Source organism: Eschrichtius robustus, chromosome 17 (assembly GCF_028021215.1).
Source record: "Eschrichtius robustus isolate mEscRob2 chromosome 17, mEscRob2.pri, whole genome shotgun sequence".
Taxonomy (NCBI): domain Eukaryota; kingdom Metazoa; phylum Chordata; class Mammalia; order Artiodactyla; family Eschrichtiidae; genus Eschrichtius; species Eschrichtius robustus.
In genome coordinates this window covers 67,731,475-67,757,524 of record NC_090840.1, presented here as the reverse complement: position 1 = coordinate 67,757,524, position 26,050 = coordinate 67,731,475, and the positions used below count along the sequence as shown (strand labels likewise).

General features: G+C 36.1%; 1 protein-coding gene across 5 annotated transcripts in view; it reads right to left on the bottom strand.

Moving 5' to 3' along the window:
- The window catches only part of COL14A1 (collagen type XIV alpha 1 chain), a 242,711-nt gene that overhangs the window by 189,032 nt on the left and 27,629 nt on the right, over window positions 1–26,050 (bottom strand). For all 5 annotated transcript variants that reach the window (XM_068525322.1, XM_068525320.1, XM_068525323.1 and 2 more), the window contains exons 4-5: window positions 21,196–21,339; window positions 17,018–17,107 (exon numbers count right to left, since the gene is read on the bottom strand). In XM_068525322.1, the coding sequence (XP_068381423.1) occupies window positions 17,018–17,107; window positions 21,196–21,339 (234 nt within the window). The remainder of the gene's footprint in view (window positions 1–17,017; window positions 17,108–21,195; window positions 21,340–26,050) is intronic.

Below are 26,050 nucleotides of genomic sequence, written 5' to 3'. Positions count from 1 at the left end.
CCCAACAACATTCTCATCTCTGAGACCTCTGACTCAATTTTTATCCTCTCTGCCCACCGCCACTTCTTCCTATCTAACCTCTCCATACTCTACCTACCACAACGCCAGATACCGAAAACAGGTTTTATTTCCTTTGAAAATATACAGTCCTTTTAAAATACTTGTAGAGAAAGTCTGTCCTAAAATTTTATTTGTACAATGACCTGGTTATTATTTCCTGACTTTCATAAGTTCATGCTGACCCAAGAGAGGCTATTTTGCCTGACCACCTCTATTTAGACACAAAGCTTATTCAGGAGCCGGTATATTACATTCAAATGTATTCTCAGCTCTGTATATAGTATTACGTGATTTGGCTTTATGTTTACTTTAGTTGTCCATGGTGATTTTCTGAAAACATGCAATAACTCAATCATCCCTGTTACTCCAATTCATCAATAACAAACAGAACCTGACATTTTGAAGTTTCTAAGGCTGAAACACCTGCTTTATTTGATACTGTCAGCCCTGCAGGTATAGAAACAAGATGTTTAATAAAAAATTCTTAGACAAGAAGGAAGGTATCAATCAGATGAGCCCAAGCATTGCTACCGGAAACAGCCTCTGCCAAAATCTATAAACAGTGCTCATAGCTGTAAAATACCTGATTTAACAGAAAGATATATTACAAGCTTTTTTTAAAATGAGGACATTTGCCACAGCCTGAGTGAGCCAGAGCACCCTAATCAGCTGCTACTTTAACCCCGTCCTGTCTGAGCGGGGAACAGATGCTCTCAGGTGACCTACACACAGAGGCGGGGCGAAATCCAAAGCTGAACCCCAGGAGCTGTGAGAACAAAGAAGAGAAAGGGAAATTTCTCCCAGCAGCCTCAGAAGCAGCAGATTAAATCTCCACAATCAACTTGATGTACCCTGCATCTGTGGAATACCTGAATAGACAATGAATCACCCCAAAATTGAGGCGGTGGACTTTGGGAGCAACTGTAGACTTGGGGTTTGATTTCTGCATCTAATTTGTTCCTGGTTTTAAGTTTATCTTAGTTTAGTATTTAGAGTTTACTATCATCGGTAGATTTGTTTATTGATTTGGTTGGTCTCTTGCTTTTTTTTTTCATATATATATATATATATATATTTTTTTTTTTTTTTCCTTTTTCACTTTTGTGAGTGTGTATGTGTATGCTTCTTTGTGTGATTTTGTCTGTACACATTTGCTTTTACGATGTGTCCTAGGATTCTGTCTGTCCATTTGTTATTTTTCTTTTTGTTGTTTTTTGTAGTACAGTTTTAGCACTTATCATTGGTGGATTTGTTTATTGGTTTGGTTGCTCTCTTCTTTCTTTCTTTTATTTAAATTACTTTTAATTTTTAAATTTTTAATAATATATATTTTTTTATTTTAATAACTTTATTTTAATTTATTTTATTTTAATACCCTTTTTTTTTTTCTTTTTGTTCTTTTTTTTCCTCCCGTTTATTCTGAGCCGTGTGGATGACAGGGTCTTGATGCTCTGCTGGGGGTCAGGCCTGAGCCTCTTAGGTGGGAGAGCTGAGTTCAGGACATTGGACCACCAGAGACTTCCCGGCCCCTTGTAATATCAAACAGCGAAAGCTCTCCCACAGATCTCAACCTCAATGCTAAGACCCAGCTCCACTCAATGACCAGCAACCTACAGTGCTGGACACCCCGTGCCAAACAACTAACAAGACAAGAATACAACAACACCCATTAGCAGAGAGGCTGCCTAAAATCTTAATAAGTTCACAGACACCACAAAACACACCACAGGACACAGTCCTGCCCACCAGAAAGAAAAGATCTTGCCTCATCCACCAGAACACAGGCACCAGTCCCCTCCATCAGGAAGCCTACACAACCCACTGAACCAACCTTAGCCACTGGGGGCAGACACCAAAAACAACGGGAACTACGAACCTGCAGTCTGTGAAAAGGAGACCCCAAACACAGAAAGTGAAGAAAAATGAGAAGACAGAGAAAAACACAGCAGATGAAGGAGCAAGGTAAAAATGCACCAGACCAAACAAATGAAGAGGTAATAGGCAGTCTACCTGAAAAAGAATTCTGAGTAATGATAGTAAAGATCCAAAATTCTGGAAATAGAATGGAGAAAATACAAGAAACATTTAACAAGGACCTAGAAGAACTAAAGAGCAAACAAATAATGATGAACAAGATAATAAATGAAATTAAAAATTCTCTAGAAGGAATCAATAGCAGAATAAATGAGGCAGAAGAACAGATAAGTGACCCGGAAGATAAAATAGTGGCAATAACTACTGCAGAGCAGAATAAAGAAAAAAGAATGAAAACCTCTGGGACAACATTAAACGCACCAACATTCGAATTATAGGGGTCCCAGAAGAAGAAGAGAAAAAAAAAGGGACTGAGAAAATATTTGAAGACTTCCCTAATATGGGTAAGGAAATAGTCAAGTTCAGGAAGCGCAGAGAGTCCCATACAGGATAAATCCAAGGAGCAACACACCAAGACACATATTAACCAAACTATCAAAAATTAAATACAAAGAAACAATATTAAAAGCAGCAAGGGAAAAGCAACAAATAACATACAATGGAATTCCCATAAGGTTAACAGCTGATTTCTCAGCAGAAACTCTGCAAGCCAGAAGGGAGTGGCAGGACATATTTAAAGTGATGAAAGGGAAAAACTTACAACCAAGATTACTCTATCCAGCAAGGATCTCATTCAGATTCGACGGAGAAATTAAAACCTCTACAGACAAGGAAAAGCTAAGAGAATTCAGCATCACCAAACCAGCTCTACAACAAATGCTAAAGGAACTTCTCTAGGCAGGAGACACAGAGAAGGAAAAGACCTACAATAGCAATCCCAAAACAATTAAGAAAATGGTAATAGGAACATACATATCAATAACTACCTTAAATGTAAATGGACTAAATGTTCTAACCAAAAGACATAGACTGGCTGAATGGATACAAAAACAAGACCTATATATATGCTGTCTACAAGACACCCACTTCAGACCTAGGGACACATACAGACTGAAAGTGAGGGGATGGAAAAAGATATTCCATGCAAATGGCAATCAAAAGAAAGCTGGAGTGTCAATTCTCATATCAGACAAAATGGACTTTAAAATAAAGACTATTACAAGAGACAAAGAAGGACACTACATAATGATCAAGGGATCAATCAAAGAAGAAGATATAAAAATTGTAAATATTTATGCACCGAACATAGGAGCACCTCAATACATAAGGCAAACGCGAACAGCCATAAAAGGGGAAATTGACAGCAACACAATAATACTAGGGGACTTTAACACCCCACTGTCACCAATGGACCGATCATCCAAAATGAATATAAATAAGGAAACACAAGCTTTAAATGATACATTAAACAAGATGGACTTAACTGATACTTATAGGACATTCCATCCAAAACCAACAGAATACACTTTCTTCTCAAGTGCTCATGGAACATTCCCCAGGATAGATCATATCTTGGGTCACAAATCAAGCCTTGGTAAATTTAAGAAAATTGAAATCATATCAAGTATCTTTTCCAAACACAATGCTATGAGACTAGATATCAATTACAGGAAAAAATCTGTAAAAAATACAAACACATGGATGTTAAACAATACACTACTAAATAACCAAGAGATCACTGAAGAAATCAAAGAAGAAATCAAAAAATACCTAGAAACAAAATGACAATGAAAACACAACGACCCAAAATCTATGGGATGCAGCAAAAGCAGTTGTAAGAGGGAAGTTTATAGCAATACAATCCTACCTCAAGTAACAAGAAACATCTAAAATAAACAACCTAACCTTACACCTAAAGCAATTACAGAAAGAAAAACAAAAAACTCCCAAAGTTAGCAGAAGGAAAGAAATCATAAATATCAGATCAGAAATAAATGAAAAAGAAATGAAGGAAATGATAGCAAAGATCAATAAAACTAAAAGCTGGTTCTTTGAGAAGATAAACAAAATTGATAAACCGTTAGCCAGACTCATCAAGAAAAAAAAGAAGACTCAAATCAACAGAATTAGAAATGAAAAAGGAGAAGTAACAACTAACACTGCAGAAATACAAAGAATCATGAGAGATTACTACAAGCAACTATATGCCAATAAAATGAACAACCTGGAAAAAATGGACAAATTCTTAGAAAAGCACAACCTTCCAAGACTGAACCAGGAAGAAATAGCAAATATGAACAGACCAATCATAAGCACTGAAATTGAAACTGTGATTAAAAATCTTACAACAAACAAAAGTCCAGGACCAGATGGCTTCACAGGCCAATTCTATCAAACATTTAGAGAAGAGCTAACACCTATCCTTCCCAAGCTCTTCCAAAATATAGCAGAGGGAGGAACACTCCCAAACTCATTCTATGAGGCCACCATCACCTTGATACTAAAATCAGACAAAGATGTCACAAAAAAGAAAACTACAGGCCAATATCACTGATGAACATAGCTGCAAAAATCCTCAAAAAAACACTAGCAAACAGAATCCAACAGCACATACACCATCATCAGGTGGGGTTTATCCCAGGAATGAAAGGTTTCTTCAATATACACAAATCAATCAATGTGATAAACTATATTAACAAATTGAAGGAGAAAAACCATATGATCATCTCAATAGATGCAGAGAAAGCTTTTGACAAAATTCAACACCCATTTATTGTAAAAACCCTCCAGAAAGTGGGCATAGAGGGAACTTACATCAACATAATAAAGGCCATATATGACAAACAACATCATTCTCAATGGTGAAAAACTGAAACCATTTCCACTAAGATCAGGAACAAGAGAAGGTTGCCCATTCTCACCACTATTATTCAACATAGTTTTGGAAGTTTTAGCCACAGCAATCAGAGAAGATAAAGAAATAAAAGGAATTCAAAACTGAAAAGAAGGAGTAAAACTGTCACTGTTTGCAGATGACATGATACTCTACATAGAGAATCCTAAAGATGCTACCAGAAAACTACTAGAGCTAATCAATGAATTTGGTAGAGTAGCAGGATACAAAATTAATGCACAGAAATCTCTTGCATTCCTATACACTAATGATGAAAAATCTGAAAGAGAAATTAAGGAAACACTCACATTTACAACTGCAACAAAAAGAATAAAATACCTAGGAATAAACCTACCTAAAGAGACAAAAGACCTGTATTCAGAAAACTATAAGACACTGATTAAAGAAATTAAAGATAATACAAACACGTTGAGAGATATACCATGTTCTTGGATTGGAAGAATCAACATTGTGAAAATGACTATACTACCCAAAGCAACCTACAGATTCCATGCAATCCTTATCAAACTACCAATGGCATTTTTCACAGAACTAGAACAAAAAATCTCACAATTTGTATGGAAACACAAAAGACCCCGAATATCCAAAGTAATCTTGAGGAAGAAAAACGGAGCTGGAGGAATCAGGCTCCCTGACTTCAGACTAACTACAAAGCTACAGTAATCAAGACAGTATGGTACTGTCACAAGAAAACAGAAATATAGATCAATGCAACAGGATAGAAAGGCCAGAGATAAACCCACATGCATGTGGTCACCTTATCTTTGATAAAGGAGGCAAGAATACACAATGGAGAAAAGGCAGCCTCTTCAATAAGTGGTGCTGGGAAAACTGGACAGCTAAATTAATTTCTAAACAGTGAAATTAGAACACTTCCTAACACCATACACAAAAATAAACTCTAAATGGATTAAAGACCTAAATGTAAGGCCAGATACTATAAAACTCTTCGAGGAAAACATAGGCAGAACACTCTATGACATAAATCACAGCAAGATCCTTTTTGACTCACCTCCTAGAGTAATGGAAACAAAAACAAAAATATACAAATGGGACCTGATGAAACTTAAAAGCTTTTGCACAGCAAAGGAAACCATAAACAAGACGAAAAGACAACCTTCAAATCGGAGAAACTATTTGCAAACGAAACAAGTGACAAAGGATTAATCTCCAAAATATACAAGCAGCTCATGCAGCTCAATATCAAAAGAACAAACAACCCAATCCAAAAGTGGGCAGAAGACCTAAATAGACATTTCTCCAAAGAAGGTATACAGATTGCCAACAAACACATGAAAAGCTGCTCAACCTCCCTAATCATTAGAGAAATCCAAATCAAAACTACAATGAGGTATCACCTCAGACCAGTTAGAATGGGCATCATCAAAAAATCTACAAACAATAAATGCTGGAGAGGGTAGTGGAGAAAAGGGAACCCTCTTGCACTGTTGGTGGGAATGTAAATTGATACAGCCACTATGGAGCACAGTATGGAGGTTCCTTAAAAAACTAACATTAGAACTATCATATGACCCAGCAATCCCACTACTGGGCATATACCCTGAGAAAACCATAATTCAAAAAGACACATGCACCCCAATGTTCATTGCAGCACTATTTACAATAGCCAGGTCATGGAAGCAACCTAAATGCCCATCGACAAGACGAATGGATAAAGAAGTTGTGGTACATATATACAATGGAATATTACGCAGCCATAAAAAGAAACGAAATTGAGTTATTTGTAGTGAGATGGATGGTATAGAGCCTGTCATACAGAGTGAAGTAAGTCAGAAAGAGAAAAACAAATACCGTATGCTAACACATATATATGGAATCTAAAAAAAAAAAAAAACAAACTGTTTCTGAAGAAGCTAGGGGCAGGACAGGAATAAAGATGCAGACATAGAGAATGGACTTGAGGACACAGGGAGGCAGAAGGGTAAGCTGGGACGAAGTGAGAGAGTGGCATGGACATATATACACTACCAAATGTAAAACAGATAGCTATTGGGAAGCAGCTGCATAGCACAGGGAGATCAGCTCAGTGCTTTGTGTGCAACTAGAGGGGCGGGATAGGGAGCGTGGGAGGGAGACGCAAGAGGGAGGAAATATGGGGATATGTGTATATGTACAGCTGACTCACTTTGTTATACAGCAGAAACTAACACACCATTTTAAAGCAATTATACTCCAATAAAGATGTTAAAAAAAACCCATATAGGCTTATAAAACTTAAAAAATATATAAATAAAATAAAATGATAACTTCAGATATCTCTGAAAAAAAATTTAAAAAAAACTAAAATGAGGACATTTGAAAACTTACTTAAGGAAGAGCTATATTTTTTTTACCACTGGAAAATTCATGGGTTAAGAATGATAAAATTTTTGGAGGCCAACAGAAGAGGTGTCAAAATTCCTTTAAAAATATCTTATCAAGAGTGGTCAGGGGTAGCAGAAAGTCCGAGAAAACAGGCGGTCTATTGCTAGGAGAATCTCAGCCCCTTGCCCTCAGGGAAACCTTATAATTTTACGCACAGTATCATGTACTTTCCAGGTGTTCAATGATTATTTTCTGAATGACTGATTCTGTTTCATGCTTTTCTGAGTTCCTGAAAACATGAATTTTAATGCTTTACATCACAGCAAAAACAGAAATCTGCTTTCTGCTTTTTTATAATAATAACATTCTTTTCATGAAAACAGTCTTTCTTAATCTTCTCTAAGGGAATGTGAACCTCTCTCCTTGAGTCTAAAACAAGCCAAATCCACATATTCAACAGTTATTGACAATGTAAGACACTCTGCTGCATTTGGTAGGCTAATATTTTCTCTTTGAAAAGAAGACACTAGAAAAAAGGAAATAGAAAAAGGGGTGCAAACTGACATTCATCCCATACCGGCTATGTTCCAGGTATGTCACAAACCTGATAGCATTTAATCTTCCCAAGCCTGCATACTCGTTATGGCTATTATGCTCATTTTGCCAATGAAGAAACTGGAGCTTAGAGAGGTTTCTACGCCTAAGGTTGCCTAGGTAGGTAGGAAGCAAGGGAAGATTTCATTCCAAGGGATGTATGACCACAAAACCTGTGTGCTATATACTGAGCCACACTGACCTCAAGAAGTAACAAGAAAATTAAGGGAGAAAAAGGAAAGTTCAATAGGGGAAGAGAAAAGAATATTCTAACGAAAATGTTACTGTTTATCCTCTTAAACCTTGGACTGAAAAGCCAGTCATATGATCTTCTGATTTCTCCTCTGAGCATGGCTACTCAGACTCAGACCTACCATATGGCTAATGCCATGGGCTTGACAGACCACCTCTGCAGTTGCTCTGTGCTTCTAAGAAGTGTTATGGAACGATTGGACAGCAGAAGTGAGGAGAAACAGGGCCAAAATTACATCACCACTTCTGTTGGATCAGGGTTTCTCAACCTTTTTAAATAAATTAATAACTTGAATTAACATTACTTATTTAAAACAGTGGTTTTACTTAATATGCCAAAGAACTGAAGAACAGACAACTACCCATAGCTAGATCTCCATCACTTAGAAATGGCTTCAACAAGTCTTTTTATTCCTCTTTCTTCCTGGTTTGTCTGTTAAATCTTATCTTTTACTTTGATGTTTTACAGTTTCACCAACACGATTCTGGGTGTGGCTAATTTTTCATTTGCACTCTTCAGAACACTTTATGTTCTATTCAGTCCCTTTTCAAATCTTACCTACTCTTGTTTTCATGGTCTCTCATCCTCCTCTTGTTTTGACTATTTCTATGACTTCAATAATATTGTTGTTTATTTTATAGTATTTATGTAATCATTTCATAATTGGAAATCATGGGATTCTGAGACCACCATATTTGTGTCTCATGACGCATACTCATGGTTTTACTTCTGTGTTTCAAAATTTTGGATTATAAACTCTTTCTGGCATTGCTTTATCTGCAGTAATCTTTAGAATTAGGGCTGAGCATGTGTGCCTCAAATGTGATTTTGTGTTTTCTTCTGCCAGGGACCCTATTTATACCAGCTTTGAGCAAGTTTAAAATTAATTTCTTGAATATTAGGACCCCAGAACATGTGAAGAGTATAAATGTGAATGCCTAATCTGTATGTGGTACAGGCCCATGGTTATAAATTCTCAAGGAGACATTTTTCCACTCAGGACACAGGCACAGACAGAGGGGCTTCCAAAAATTCTCCTTATGCTTATGAGCAGAGATTTTCTAGTTCACCCTAGTGTTGCTGGTACACTATTTCAACCGTCTAGGTAATGATAATAATTATTATTATGAGAATAATGAGGAAGAAGAGGAGAATGAAATAGAAGGAGAAGATGATGAAGAAAAAAAAAGAGGAGGAACAGGAACACTTAACAGAGCATACTCTATGGGCCAGGCATCCTTCTAGATCCTTTAATGCATGAATTCCACCCACAACCTAACCCCAAAGTCCAGTTTATGACTGGACTCAATCCCTTCCCCCTTGTGTCTAAAAGTCAAGATCTAGCCAGAATTAACCTACAAAACCCACCCACTCAACTGTGCTTTAGCCAATATTCTGACTCCTGCATCACCAGAATTAAAATTTTCTCCAGTCCCACCCTGGTCAAACTAAGCTCACAGTGCTGGGTTCAGCAGATTTAAGGCCCAGAATAACTAGTGGAAAAAGCAGTAAACTTTCAAATTGATCTCTTAATTGCAAGCCAAGAACTATAAAAGTATTATAGGAAGTAAGCAATTCCAGTAAGTGAAAATACACCTGGAGAATAATCATGTGCCCTGGCTATGCTCAACCATAACTACATATAATTCAAACCTGACTCTTCCCCAGGAGAAGGCACTGGGTAAACACGTTGAGTCCCTGCTAGACTATGTAAGTTTCATGAGGGTAGAATCCTGCCTACCATGATCACCAATTAATTCCCAGTGCCTGATTCAGTGTTCAGCACTGGAGGGTAATCACCAAATCTCTTCTATGCATTTACTGTTAAGTCACTAACACAAAAGATTGGTCTTTGATGATATTAATTCATGCAAACTATACATTCTAATATTAATAGAAAATAACTATGTAGCACTGACTATGTTCTAGACACTATATGTATTAACTCATTTAATGTTAATTGGGAGAATTCGTGTTTCAGGTAGGGAAAAAAAAACAAATGTGAGAGCATGAGAAGTAGGGTCCTTTGAAGGCATATATATGAGAGTACATCCTATGTAATTCTTATTGGAAATACCAAAATGGACAGCTGTCCTTAGAAAAGCAGTGAATTACTCGGTCCAGTGAGTAATTCTGTTCCAACATATTCAAAAGTTTTAAACATTCTCAAGCAAGGATTGGCAAACTTCTTCTGAAAAGGGCAAAACAGAAAATATTTCAGTCTTTGTAGGCCATCTGATCTCTGTTGTATCTGCTCAACTCTGATATTGTGGGAAAGCAGCTATAAATGGTATATAAAGAAATAAGCATAGCTGTGTTCCAATAAAACCCATTTACCCACTTAAGAAAACAGAGGACTGGATTGGCCCATGGGCCATAGTTTGCCCATGGAAAGAATGGAAAGTTTTCTTGGAAAGAATAACTTAAGCTCATCTTATTTTTTCCTCCTAAAAATCAGAGCATTGGGACCCTCCCCTTACCTTCTCCCTGCAGAAAAAAATAATTCATTTAAAAAAACGCAAAGAGGGTCAGAGATCTTAATTTAAAAACCATTAAGAGGAAAAAACAAGGAAACCCTATGTTACTTTTTCTTTCTATCTCATTATCTTTTTCAATCAAGTCCTGTATTCTTGTGCAAAACACCAAAAATGACTGGAGAAAGCTGTTTGGACAACACACAAGAAATAGCAGTTGCTGCAGACGTGCCAGTATTATGCTCCAAGGCCAATACCACTTTTGTTTGGGAGTTGGATTTGGATTATTGAAGAAACACGTACAGTAGACAGCAAACAAGGAACTAACTACACAGCAACTTTTGTTAACGATCTTAGCTCTTTACATCTGAACTAAAATTCTAAAATATTTGAACTATGTCCAATTGTATCTGAGCCACTATCAATGTAGACTCTTATACCAAAAGACTGTAGATTGTAGGGAAAACAAAGAGCAGAGTTCAGTGTGAATCATGGAACTATCACATCTTGAAAGAAGTACATCAAGTGAATCGGTTTGCAGGGCAGAAATAGAGACACAGATGTAGAGAACAAACATATGGACACCAAGGGGGGAAAGCGGCGGGGGGTGGTGGTGGTGGTGGTGGTGGTGGTGGGATGAACTGGAAGATTGGGATTGACATATATACACCAATATGTATAAAATGGATAACTAATAAGAACCTGCTGTATAAAAAATAAATAAAATAAAATTTAAAAATTAAAAAAAAAAAAGTACATCAAGTTTTGGGTGGGGAAGACCTTTTTAAAATCTCCAGTGGGCCCCATTAACCCTCCCCCTCACTGTCCTGGGAGCCCTAATTCTGACCTGAATTCTCACCATTGTTTACAACTTACTTCTTAAGACTATTCACTCATATCACCAGTGCCCTCAGAATCCTCTCTGCCCCTTTATATACCTCATGGGAACGAACCCTCACCTAAAAGAGGAAGTCACCTTTTATCTACAAAATTCCTGAAAGTTTTTGCCCTAAGCCAGGTCTTCATCACTGCAATAAATATGCTGAAACAGTCCCTAGTGAAAGTGGGCTCAGGAAAGGCCTCTCCATAAACATGTGTTTAGTGTGTAAAGCAAATGAACTGCTGAATGAAAGGTCCTTCTGCAGATGTCGGTGAGGATTTATCAGAACATATATTAACGTTACTCTCACTTTTCACTGTTCTTTTCCCTGTGTTCAATTCACTTCACTCAAACCTATGTTTTAGAAGAGCAAGAGGAAGATGCATCAGGGAAAAGAAAGGAGAACTGAGGACATTTTAGGAATATCTAGTTATAGCTAAATTCTGGGATCAAACTCTAATCCATGCATGGAAGATAGGTTTCACCTTGAGTGCCATTCTTTAAGCACTGCCTGGCAAAGAATGCTAAGCCAAAACTCAGCCGAGAACTTACACGTAAAATCCTCCATAAAAGTATTTAGAAATTAAAAAAAAAAAAAACCCACAGGGAAAGTAAATCAGAAATTAATGAGTTTGGTTATTTAAAGGTGGTGAGTAAAGCTGGGTGGAAGAAATAGGGGAAGTCATACCTCTTTTGAGTATTACCCTTTTGTATACTTTTTTACTTTTGGAACCACATTAATGTTTTATGTCCTCACAAATTACCCTGACTGTATTAAAAATGAATAACAAAACCACCATGAACAGGGAAGAAAAGAACTAACCCAAGATCCTTTTGAACATAGATATTTTATTATATACCCCACACTAAAGGCAAATATCAAACTCTAGTTGACAGACTTTTTGCTAAGTGTATAAATTAGCAAGTTTGAAACTATTTTTATGATTGAGCATATAAGTAGATGCATTTAAGATATTGGGAGCCATGTTACCCAACTCTTTTGAAGAGAGAGTTGTAAATATGGAAAAAGAAATGCTAGAATAAACCCTGTGGTATGGATAGATGATAGATACAAGGTACAATAAGATGGAGGATAGAAAGATAGATAGATAAATAGATAATGGACTCTGTGTGTGTGTGTGTGTGTGTGTGTGTGTGTGTGTGTATTCTCAGATAAGAGGGCCTAGAAGCAAGGACAACGCAGAAGCATAAACACATCTAGTAACCACACTTTGGTATCTAAATACCATTCTCCATGAAAAAAATCCCAACTCCTTGAAGAAGTGGTTGATTTCAGGACAGGGCACAAAAACTACAAGAGGAGCCTGGAATGCAAGGTTTGTGCCAGAAAGTAAGGAAAAGCTTCAAGAATGATGGGGATATATTAAAAGGGCATAGGAGACACCTTGAAATCGCTCCCACTGAGCAGTTCTGGAAGAATTTGAGCATCAACATACATGATAGTAATGGATTATAATCCATCACATGAAATAAAAATTATATAAATAAATAAATATGTGAGAAGGGAAAGATCTCCCTTACAGTAGAAGGCCACCTAAAAAATGTAGAATGAACAATGAAGTTAGGAAAATTATCATTTCAGAAACATTATAGTAGTAACTGACTCAGGCAAGAATCATCAATGGATGTTAAAATAAGTGGGTAAAATGGTAATAAGAAAAACAATATTTACATAGTGTCTTATGAATTTGTAACATTGACAAGCTTGAGCATCCCCAAACAAGAAATTAACATAAAATGGTTCCAATTTGGTAGCAACCAAGGGGCACCTCTCTGGAGGTGCTCACTCCTAAACCATGCTGTGAAGAATTCCCACAAAAGAGCTCACAAATCAAAGTGACATGTCAAACAAGAAAACAAGCACCGTGAATGAAAACCAGTAAAGAAAAGAAAAGAAAAATTTAACCCTAAAATACTTTAGATAATATAATTATTGGGTTCAGAATATAAAATAAACATGATTAAGACAGCAGAATAATTTTTTAAAAAACACTAAAATGGAACAATGTACCAGATAAATTTCTAGCAAAATTTTCAAAAAATCAAATATAATTTCTAGAAATAAAAGATTTACTCATTAAAAAGGACAGGCTAAAAAGCAGATAAGAAAGAGATAAAAGGGTAATTAGTATACTAATAGAAAGATAAAGGAAATTACCCAAAATGTCATTGATAAAATCAAAGAGGTAGAAAATGTGAAAGTTAAGAGACATAGATCATCAAAAAAGACTATCTATGATAAATATAATTTGAATACAGAGAAAGAGAGAATAGAGAAAGAAATAGGTAACTGAGAAAAAGAATATTTGAAGAGCTAAAGGTTGAGAATCAGTGAAAGTTATAAATCCTGATTCTGGGAGCACAAAGAGGTCTATAACAAGACTTATTGTAGTGAAACAACAGAACACCAAAGAAAAAGAACAGAAAGCCTGAAAAGCATCTGGAGAGAAAAGAGAGATTACCTGAAAAGGAATAACGTTTAGACTGTCAACAGACTTGTCTTAAACAAGAGCCAAAAGAGAGTGAAATATCTTCTAAATGATTAGAGACAACAAATTTCAACCTGGTACCCAGCTAGTCTTTCAAAAATGAGGATGGGCTGCAGATATTTTTGTGTGAATAAAGTTAAGTTTACCACTACAGATCTTCTCTAAAGGAAACTGAACACATGCAGAAAATCTGAGATGCAAGATGGAATAATGAGCAAAGAAATTTTTATACATGGGAAGTTCTGGACAAACAATGACTGTTAAAATTATAATTACCATAAATATTATACCTTCATGAGGCAAAAATGTTAAAATTAATGTATTTGTTATGAATTATGTAAAATATAGAGGGTAGATAATTGAAGTTAAAGTACTATAAAATTTTGTATTGGTTGGGAAATGGTAAATATACTGATTAGTTTTAGAGTTTGGTTTTGTATGCACACTAAAAATTTAATTATAATCATACAAAAAACACAAAAGGATTAAATACCTGCTAGTTCAGTAGAGGGGAAAATGTATTTAAAAAAAAAAAGTGATCAATTTTAAGTAAATAAGGCATACAAGGGGAAAATGTAGCATAATAGGAAGCATAAAATAAATGGCAAATCCAAAATGTAAGTGGACTACAGACACCAATTAAAATACAGAGGTTGTAAGAGATGATTTTTTAAAAATCCAACTAAATGCTCTTTAAAAGATTTACTCGGGCTTCTCTGGTGGCGCAGTGGTTGAGAGTCTGCCTGCCAGTGCAGGGGACACGGGTTCGAGCCCTGGTCTGGGAGGATCGCACATGCCGTGGAGCAACTGGGCCCGTGAGCCACAACTACTGAGCCTGCGCGTCCGGAGCCTGTGCTCCGCAACGGGAGAGGCCGCGATAGTGAGAGGCCCACGCACCGCGATGAAGAGTGGCCCCCGCTTGCCGCAACTGGAGAAAGCCCTCACACAGAAACGAAGACCCTACACAGCCATAAATAAATTAATTAATAAAAATAAATAAATAAATAAAGTCGATCATAAAAACAAATAAATAATTTAAAAAAAAAAAGATTTACTCACCTTGAACCTGAGAACACAAATAGGGTGAAACTTAAAGGGCAGAGAATCAATATGTTATGTGACTATTAAACAAAATAGTGTCTAAGTCAAATATTGAATTACTAAGAATAAAGAAAATTTTTACAAAATAAAAAGAATTATTCACTAGGACAATATAACAACTCTTATTTTACATGAACTTAGCCTCTAATTAAAGCAAAATTGCCAGAGTTACAAAGAGAAATGGACAAATCTCCCAGACACAGAGATTAAAATTTTTCTCAAGAACACATGCGATGGTTAAAAAAAATTGACCACATTTAAACAATAAGTCTGAACAAATTTTTAAAAAATATTGGTACCACAATGCAATTGTTAGACACCAACAACAAATACATATCTTTTAAAAAATATCTGTATGTTTAGAAATTAAATAATATATTTCTAAATAACTTGTGGATCAAAATAGAAAGCCTAGTAGAAATTAGAAATTATATAGCATGAGCTACATAAAAATAATACTACATATCAAAATCTATGTGATACAGCTAAAACAGTACTTGGATATTTGTAGCCTTAAAAAATGCATATAATAGAAAAGGAGAAATACTGAAAATTAATGAGATAAGCATTCAATTCAGGAAGTTAGAAAAAGAAAAACATAATAAGGAAAGAATATTATATATAAAAACATACAAAATAATAAGATACCATACACAAGATGAACAAGGTTGAAGATATGCACACATTATAATTGAAAACTTCAATATGTAGGTGTATATGCTAGAGAAATTCTACCACATGTACAGAAGGCAACATAAATAAGAATACTTACAGCAATTTTGTAATAGCAAAATACTGGGAACATCAAAAGTAGAAGAGTTAAATATATTGGGTTATATTTATCCAATGGAATTATACACAACAAAGATGAATAAATTGCCTCACATAAGTCAACATGGATAATTCAAAAAATCTAATATTTGTGAAAAAAAGCAAGTTGCAAAGTATACATAGATTTTGATTAAATGTATACAAAATTTAAGATATGAATTCATAATTAAAATATGGTTTCAGGATTCATACATTTATGTAGTAAACTGATAAAGACACATATTGGAATGATAAACACTGAATTCAAATACTGGCAGCCTCTTAGAAGGGGAGGAAAAGGAATATACAGGGATATATAGGGAGTTCCGACTGTGCTGTTTATATTTATCTTCTTAACTGGATAAAGTTGTTTATTACTTATTTTTATACTTTTTATATACCTGATATATTTAACAATAAATCATAATAATATAGTTAATATAAATATAAAATTATAAATTATTAGAAGAAATAGGAAAACTTTGAAACTGAGAATTTCAAATATTGGAAAGAGTGTACATTTTAAGAATAAATTATTGAAAAAATTGTGTCAGTTTGGTAGACTACCAAAATTATAAAATTTGCATATCCTTTAACCCTGCAATTTCATTTTTAGAAGTATTTAGTTTTTGCAATGTGTTCGTAAAGTTTTAAAATTAAACAGCGACATGAAGAAGGAAGAAAGGTAGGTAGGTCACGAGACTATGGGGGGCCTTGAAAGTCTTGATAAGGATCTGGCTTCCACCCTAAGAGCAGTGGAAAGCCATTGAAGGGGTTTTAAGATGTGCGGGGGTCGGGGTGGGGGTGGTGGTACGTGGAGCGTAGAGTCGGATTTGTTTTGCAAAGATCACTCTAACTTCTGGGCAGAGAACAAATTGAGATCTTGCTAAATAATACTGCACACCAGGAAAGAAAGGGGAGCTTAGTGGAGTGTTGGCAATAGACATGGAAAGAAACGAACAGATTCTGTCAGTATTTCAATAGAAAATAAATTCACTAGAACTTAGTGATGTATTAAATATGGAAAAGTAAGGGAGAGGGAAGTGTTGACAGTTACTATGTGTGAGGAAGGAAGGAGGGAATGAGGTGGGGCTGAGGGAGATTTTCATATTAGGTCTGTGCTCCTCTGATGGGACCAACGGCCAAGGATGGATGTATTGTCTGTGTTCTTAAGACAACTCAATCCCCCAAATAAGCAAATTAAATTTAAAAAAATCTGACCTTCTTCTGGTACAGATGGTTTATTCTCATTTCCTTTGTCCAAAACCTTGACTCTGGGTTTTGGTTCCTTTCTTTTTTCTAAATCTTTAACTGGAAAAAAAGTAAAAGTACAGCAACATGTTAGGTTAAAACCTAAAAGAAAATATTCAATGAATTTTTACTAAAACCCTTGCAAGTACTGAAAGTTTTAAGTAGAAATTAGCTCCATGGTAGAATCTCATTTCAGAAGATTGGAGCTGCTATTTTTTTCAATTTTGTCATGGGAATGTGTGGAAATCACAGAATTACTTTGGCAGAGTATTCACTATGGGCAGATGTATCAAATAAATTTAACCCTTCATAATTGTTATAAAATCACAAGATTAGCCCCATTTCAGACATGAGGGAATGAAGGACCAACAGGCTAAGGAGCTAAGACTTATCTCATAAAACCAGAAAGTGTTGGCACAGGATTCAAGCCACGTCTTCAGATTTCTGGAAGGCCTGTGAGTTGGCCCCTGTTCTAGAAAGATCTTAGCCATGAATATACTCATTTGGAGTTGGTCTATCTGCAATAGAAGATAGGGAACTCCATAATAATTTCCTTTCAAACTTAAAAACAATGTTTCCCTACTAATAAATAGTAGTATTTCTTCCTTACTTTCATTATGAAATATTCAGGGACCCAGAATGACCCTCGGTCCTTTAATACATTCATTCCTGTGTACTCCAATAGTTTTACTTTTCACTCCACAGCAGCGGCCCTGCTATTGCTTGGCACCTGAAGTTGTCCTGAGTCATCGCTAAATGGCAGCGGTATCTGCACATATACCCTGTGAAAAGGAGGAAGTGATCCCATGGCAAAATATTTTATTTAATTATTGCATTCACTTCATGGAAATCTGCAAACTTATTGGAGGGCTGGCTCTGTAGGGTAAGCAATGATTTCCTTTGAACCATCCTTCTTGCCTTCTTGCCTTCTTAGGGTATTATTCCATGAATCCTGTCTTTAGCATCTCTTCCTCCTCCTCCTCTTCTTTTTACTGGATTCCATCCCTTTGCTAAAAGGGTTTGAGACTTGCCATCTGCCAAGGCCGGGTTGCTCTAGTTCTATGATTCCTTTATAGAAACCTTCCTTGGCTTTCTGGTACTTCGAGATTAAATTCCATGATTAAAAATAATAATTAAATACAAGATGCCTTAATCCTGCTGTTTCCACTGATCTTCTCATTTTCTAAATCCATTTTTTAGACCACATCTTCTGACTTCTTTATAAGGCTTGGCCACTTTGGAACACCTCTTCCTTTAAATTCTTTTCTTTCTCAGTTTTTAAAAAAGCATTATCTTGGGTGTTCTCATATTCCTCTGACCCCTCCTTTACATTCTCATTCTTTGGATCATTTTTCTGCTTCCATTCCTGAAACACAGTCATAAACTACATTTGCCTTGCATCCCTGTACACCCCACCTACAATTTTATCATCCCACAGTTTTAATTCTCACCCTTCCGTGGATAATTTCCAAATCTACATCTTCAACCCCACCCACACATAGGCCACAGCCTCAAATTGCTTTCATTCTGTAAAAGAAAATAAGTCTGCAACTCTAGTGTGAGGAAAGTTGTGCTAAAAGTAGAAATAGATCTGGGAAAGAATAATTGCAGAGGTGGAGACACTGGGAAACTTCATCAGGAAGGTGACATTTGGGCCAAACTTTAAAAAAGGAGCAAGATTTTGCAGGCAGAGATGAGCAAAATATAGTTCCAAAGAGAAAAATAGTGACCAAAAATAAAGTTTGCCAAAATAGGGCCAAAATCCATTCTACAGATGAACAAGAAAAAAACGAAACAGTCACTTTGAATTGGGCCTCTAGGTCACATACAAGATGTAACACATGCCATGCCAAGCTTCTGTCCTCCTCTCGCAGGAGGCAAAATCAATTAGAAAACAGACTGTCAAGAGTAAAGTGGCATTAATCGTAACAACAAAAGCAACCATGCCCCTACTATGTGCTGACGTGAGTTAATCCACACAATAATAGGCACAAACCATCCCCCCATTTGCCCATGAGGAAACTGAGGCTAGAAGTTGTTAAGTTGCTTGGCCAAATACACACACCAGGTTTGGAATCATAACAGTTCAGACATGCCTTTCTGTCTTCAAAATCCAAAGATTGTTCCTTATGTTTCCCTGTGTATCAGAAGATGGACTTTTGAAAAATTCAAATCCCTACACTAACTGCAAACCTATATCCACAGGATTTGTCTAGATCATTATTTTCCTGGATCCAAGCATGAAAGGTTTCCATGGAGGGGAGACCAGGCTTTAGCTCCATCTCACAGGGAGCAAAAACATAACTGAAATGCAAAATGGAAAAGGAAACCATCCAAACAAAGTTATTTTAATTTCATTCTTATAAATTGTTATTTGGGAAGAACTAAGACCTCTATCCTGCCAATAAAAATAACATAGCTAAAAAATATATATGCATCTATATAATTTATCTAACAAGTTGGACTGTTTCACTAAGATTATTTCAGCAGAGCTAAGCAAACTCAAAACAAAAGCATTTCTTTTTAAATGTTTTGAGTAAATAGTTATTGGCAAAGTTTTAAGGCTACCTGTGTTTCTTATGCTGCTAGTCACGGAATATTTGCAATAATCAATCGCACAAAAGCTTAAGACTAAAGTAAAATGAATTGTTTCTCCTTGTCCTTTTTATTGCTTCTCACAAACTTTAAGGAAAGTTATTTCCCTTACTCATGTAGGAATGTCAGAGGCCAGAAACTGAAGCACAGTGCCAATAAAATGAGACAGAAGGCTGATTTATATTGAAAATAACATAAAACCCTTTCCCAGAGCTTCCAGACACTGTGAATCTCAAAAGAATGTAACATTTAAAACATCTGTATGTCCTGCTGACAGGTGGATTCACCAAATGTTTCTTTGTTCAGAAGTTTCAAGAGGCAGTGGGTTAACAAAGTTTTTTTTTTTTAATTTAAGAAAAATCACAAAATGTGTCTCATAAAACATTACCTAGAAGAGAAAGATAAAAAGGAAGGGAGGGATAGAAAAATCCAAATAGAACATTGCTGTATATAGAGTTCTAGAACCCACAGCCTTCTCGATTTGTGGATTAACCCTTTAAAAAGCTATTGTTATTTGAAATGATGTGTAGGATCTACTTCAAAATAATATGAGAGAGGGGAGTATGGGGGTATAAATGAAACAAGAGTGACCATGAATGGTTAATTGTTGAAGCAACTGATGGATATTTAGGGGTTTATTTTATGAATCTGCTGATTTTTTAAGTTATGTTTAAAATTGTCCTTAATAATGAGTTGGGTTTTTTAAAGAGTCTACCTTAACAATGATGTAACACAGAAAGTTAACCAGGACAGACCTCTTCTGTTTGTATTCCTGATACACAAAACTGCCCTCCAATTAGATAGGTCACCTCCAGGAAGAGGGAGTTGCTGTAGTCTCTGGTCACTAGAATATAAGGTCCATGAGGGCAGGGATTTGTCATGTTCCCAGGGCCTAGAATAGGGCCTCACACTTAGTAGCCATGCAATATACACTTGTTAAGTGAAAAAAAAAAAAGAATGAGTGAATGAATGAATATTTCCTGAAAGGCAAAAGAATCAGGGTCTTTGTGGACAACTTTTAAATTCAACATAAGGAAAAGCTTTCGAATGGAACAGCACAGACATGGATGGGGCTGCCTCAGAGCTTTCTCTCCTGCTTAGAATGTCTCTATATGTCAAGTCTTTGCCCAACTTACTATTTGAGAACTGGCTCAAAAATGAAGACACTCCCATTCATTCTCTTCCTAGATCATTATGGGGGCAGACAGAGTACCTCCCTTCACAGACTCCTGAAAGTATTATTGAGCAGCTATTATGTGCTGGGTAGATGAGATGTCCGCATAAGGCTCAGTGGACAGTGTCAGGGAGTTATTTAAGAACTAAAACCTTTTTAAAGGATAAGTAGGAGCACCATGAAATGGGTAAAGGAAGGGACAGAGAATATTAGAGATAGAAGGAACTCACAGAAGATTATACTAAATGTCTTTTAAGATCTTTTCAAATCTAAACAATCTAGAATTTTAACCTGTTATCAATACAATATTTACCACAGACTCAAACTCAGAGCTGGGACAGAGTCCCATGGCAGCACTTTATGATCTGTAAATACGTACTTCTGAATTGACCTTGGGCTGGCTTGCTTTCTCTGTCTTTATTGTATGCAATAATTTGAACTGTGTAATTCTGGTCTGGCATAAGACCTTGAATAATCGCTTTAGTTGCAGTGTTCTGGAGATTCAATTGATTGGTTTTTCCACCTATAATAAAACAGAAAGATAAATCAGTTCTAAGAAGTGGGTTAACCGTGTACATTAAGAAATTTTACTAACCAGAAATCAAGATTTTAAAGGTGAAGACATTCAAAAATATGTATGATGTTATTACATATACTAATTTCAGTACACTTTTCATTCTCATTTTCAGTTATACTCTTTGCATTAGACAAACAGTCATCTAAATTAGATACAAACACATTTGCAAATATCTTTCATCATAACACACTGTTGCTTTATTTTTTTTTTAACATCTTTATTGGAGTATAATTGCTTTACAATGGTGTGTTAGTTTCTGCTTTATAATGAAGTGAATCAGCTATACATATACATATACCCCATAACTCTTCCCTCTTGCATCTCCCTCCCTCCCACCCTCCCTATCCCACCCCTCTAGGTGGTCACAAAGCACCAAGCTGATCTCCCGGTGCTATGCGACTGCTTCCCACTAGCTATCGGTTTTACATTTGGTAGTGTATATATGTCCACGCCACTCTCTCACTTCGTCCCAGCTTACCCTTCTGCCTCCCCGTGTCCTCAAGTCCATTCTCTAGTAGGTCTGCGTCTTTATTCCCATCCTACTCCTAGGTTCTTCATGACCATTTTTTTTTTTAGATTCCATATATATGTGTTAGCATACGGTATTTGTTTTTCTCTTTCTGACTTACTTCACTCTGTATGACAGACTCTAGGTCCATCCACCTCACTATAAATAACTCAATTTCGTTTCTTTTTATGGCTGAGTAACATTCCATTGTATATATGTGCCACATCTTCTTTATCCATTCATCTGTTGATGGACACTTAGGTTGCCTCCATGTCCTGGCTACTGTAAATAGAGCTGCAGTGAACATTGTGGTACATGACTCTTTTTGAATTATGGTTTTCTCAGGGTATATGCCCAGTAGTGGGATTGCTGGGTCATATGGTAGTACTATTTTTAGTTTTTTAAGGAACCTCCATACTGTTCTCCATAGTGGCTGTATCAATTTACATTCCCACCAACAGGGCAAGAGGGTTCCCTTTTCTCCACACCCTCTCCAGCATTTATTGTTTGTAGATTTTTTGATGATGGCCATTCTGACCGGTGTGAGATGATATCTCATTGTAGTTTTGATTTGCATTTCTCTAATGATTACTGATGTTGAGCATCCTTTCATGTGTTTGTTGGCAATCTGTATATCTTCTTTGGAGAAATGTCTATTTAGGTCTTCTGCCCATTTTTGGATTGGGTTGTTTGTTTTTTTGATATTGAGCTGCATGAGCTGCTTGTAAATTTTGGAGATTAGTCCTTTGTCAGTCCCTACATTTGCAAATATTTTCTCCCATTCTGGGGGTTGTCTTTTCGTCTAGTTTATGTTTTCCTTTGCTGTGCAAAGTTTTAAGTTTCATTAAGTCCCATTTGTTTATTTTTGTGTTTATTTCCATTTCTCTAGGAGGTGGGTCAAAAAGGATCTTGCTGTGATTTATGTCATAGAGTGTTCTGCCTATGTTTAACTCACACTGTTGCTTTTATACACTAGGGAAAGCCATAGCATGAGATTAGAAGACAGTAAGTTCTCAACATCAGATATACTCTTCAAGGAAAGAGCGTCACTTAAAAGTGAAGGAAAAGGTATGGGTAGACTGAATGTAATTATCTACACCGAAATTCTTCCTATGGCCTCTCTAAAGTGAGTCAAAGCATCCTTGAAGCATTAGCAATTTAATTATCTTAAAACTGAGCATCACTGGCTTGGGATGTTAAAGGACCCACTCATTGCCTGGCTACTTAAAAGTTAGCTTGGCTCTGGAAAAAATTTCAAACCCCCACTGTCTCTCCATCAAATTAGACAGACATCTAAATCTTTGCTGAAAATGCTATTTGATTCAATACTCAACTTGTATGCAAAATTCCAAATATACCTTTCTTCTCTAATTTCTGGCAGTAATCACTGTGTCTGAGAAAAGGGAAATTAATTTAAAACTTCTGTCCCTCTTGCAGGAACAGCAAGTAAGTTCTGATATTTGCTGAAATAATCAAGCATAACACAGATTACAACATACTGGGTTGGCCCAAAAGTTCGTTCGGGTTTTTCCGTGTGAGCGTATGGAAAATCCCGAACGAACTTTTTGGCCAATCCAATACTTGAAACATATTCTAGTAAAATTGATTAAGTCTGAAAAATGATGCTCCTATCATCTACACTACCAGCTACTGGAAGGCAGAACTGAGCCTTTCTCTAGCCAAAACCCACCTCCTTAAATGCATTTATGTCCAAGATGCTAAGTTTGGTTTCAGAAACTTGTATCATTTAAAGCTCAACTACTACAAAGTGCACAAGATGAATCATTCATAATGTGTGTTTCACTTAAAAAAAATTCCTTAGAAAAACTCTGTGTATTAGAATTCCTCACTGAGAGTCAGAGAATGTATTATTTTAAAGGCTTTGAGAATCCTGTAATAAAAAAACAAGCTTTAAACTCTGCTTAAAACAGCACTCCTCAAATTTATTTGACCATTAAACCATTTGATTGCATAATAGCTATTAGCATCCTGTTGAACACCATGGAAAACGCTTTGGGAAAGACTGGTATAAACAGTACTTGAAACACATCTCGTAGTGCAAAACCATCTACAAATATTGTGTCTAGACATTATTTGTGTCTAGTAAACATTATTTACTACTCCTTTTATTTACTCTATTTATTTTATGTTTGATCATGATGATACCAGAGTGTCAAGAATGTTCTATTGGCTTTGGCCACTGCAGTAAGGACATTGGGTCACCACAGAATAAACCCAGTTTTCATGGAGAAATCATCTGCTTTCATCCTCAATTTTTATTTGTCATTGGAGGTGTTTAAACAAGAGCTGGATGTCTACTTTTGAGGGGTGCTGTAGCAGAGAAGATTGAAGGATGAGGCCGAGGTTTGGTTCAAAGATCACACAAGTCACTTCTAAGGTTCTAATCCCTCAGTGACACCTGCTTGGGGTACTTAAAAGTTTGGTGTTATCAGCAAATAATCCAAAAAAGTTAACACACTAATTACCTGGAGGGAAAATAATTACCTTCAAGACATAGGGAATTCTTAGAGGTAGCACAAATTACTAACTTATATTTTGACCTTTAGCATCACAATAATGTTCAAAAACCTCTTAAATTTCCCATGATGGCTTATTTTATTTTATTTTTTTTGAATTTTTGAATTTTATTTTATTTATCTTTTTGTACAGCAGGTTCTTATTAGTTATTCATTTTATACATATTAGCGTATATATGTCAATCCCAGTCTTCCAGTTCATCCCATCACCACCTCCACCCCAGCCACTTTCCCCACTGGTGTCCATACATTTGTTCTCTACATCTGTGTCTCAATTTCTGCACTGCAAACTGGTTCATCTGCACCATTTTTCTAGGTTCCACATATATGCGTTAATATACGATATTTGTTTTTCTCTTTCTGACTTACTTCACTCTGTATGACAGTCTCTAGATTCATCCACGTCTCTACAAATGAATCCATTTCGTTCCTTTTTATGGCTGAGTAATATTCCATTCTATATATGTACCACATCTTCTTTATCCATTCGTCTGTCGATGGGCATTTAGGTTGCTTCCATGATCTGGCTACTGTAAAAAATGCTGCAGTGAACATTGGGGTGCATGTGTCTTTTTGAATTCTGGTTTTCTCTGGGTATATGCCCAGAACTGGGATTGCTGGGTTATATGGTAATTCTATTTTTAATTTTTTAAGGAACCTCCATACTGTTCTCCATAGTGGCTGTATCAATTCACATTCCCACCAACAGTGCAAGAAGGTTCCCTTTTCTCCACACCCTCTCCAGCATTTGCTGTTTGTAGATTTTCTGATGATGCCCATTCTAACTGGTGTGAGGTGATACCTCATTGCAGTTTTGATTTGCATTTCTCTAATAATTAGTGATGTGGAGCAGCTTTTCATGTGCTTCTTGGCCATCTGTATGTCTTCTTTGGAGAAATGTCTATTTAGGCCTTCTGCCCATTTTTGGATTGGATTGTTTGTTTTTTTTAATATTGAGCTGCATGACCTGTTTATATATTTTAGAGGTTAATCCTTTGTCCGTTGATTCATTTGCAAATATTTTCTCCCATTCTGAGGGGTGTCTCTTCATCTTGTTTATGGTTTCCTTTGCTGTGCGCAAGCTTTTAAGTTTCATCAGGTCCCATTTGTTTATTTTTGTTTTTATTTCTATTTCCCTAGGAGGTGGGTCAAAAAGGATCTTGCTGTGATTTATGTCATAGAGTGTTCTGCCTATGTTTTCTTCTAACAGTTTTATAGTGCCTGGCCTTACATTTAGGTCTTTAATCCATTTAGAGTTTATTTTTGTGTATGGTGTTAGGGAGTGTTCTAATTTCATTCTTTTACATGTAGCTGTCCAGTTTTCCCAGTACCACTTATTGAAGAGGCTGCCTTTTCTCCATTGTATATTCTTGCCTCCTTTAGCAAAAATAAGGTGACCATATGTGCGTTGGTTTATCTCTGGGCTTTCTATCCTGTTCCATTGATCTATATTTCTGGTTTTGTGGCAGTACCATACTGTCTTGATTAATGTAGCTTTGTAGTATAGTCTGAAGTTAGGGAGCCTGATTCCTACAGCTCCGTTTTTCTTTCTCAAGATTGCTTTGGCTATTCGGGGTCTTTTGTGTTTTCATACAAATTGTAAAATTTTTTG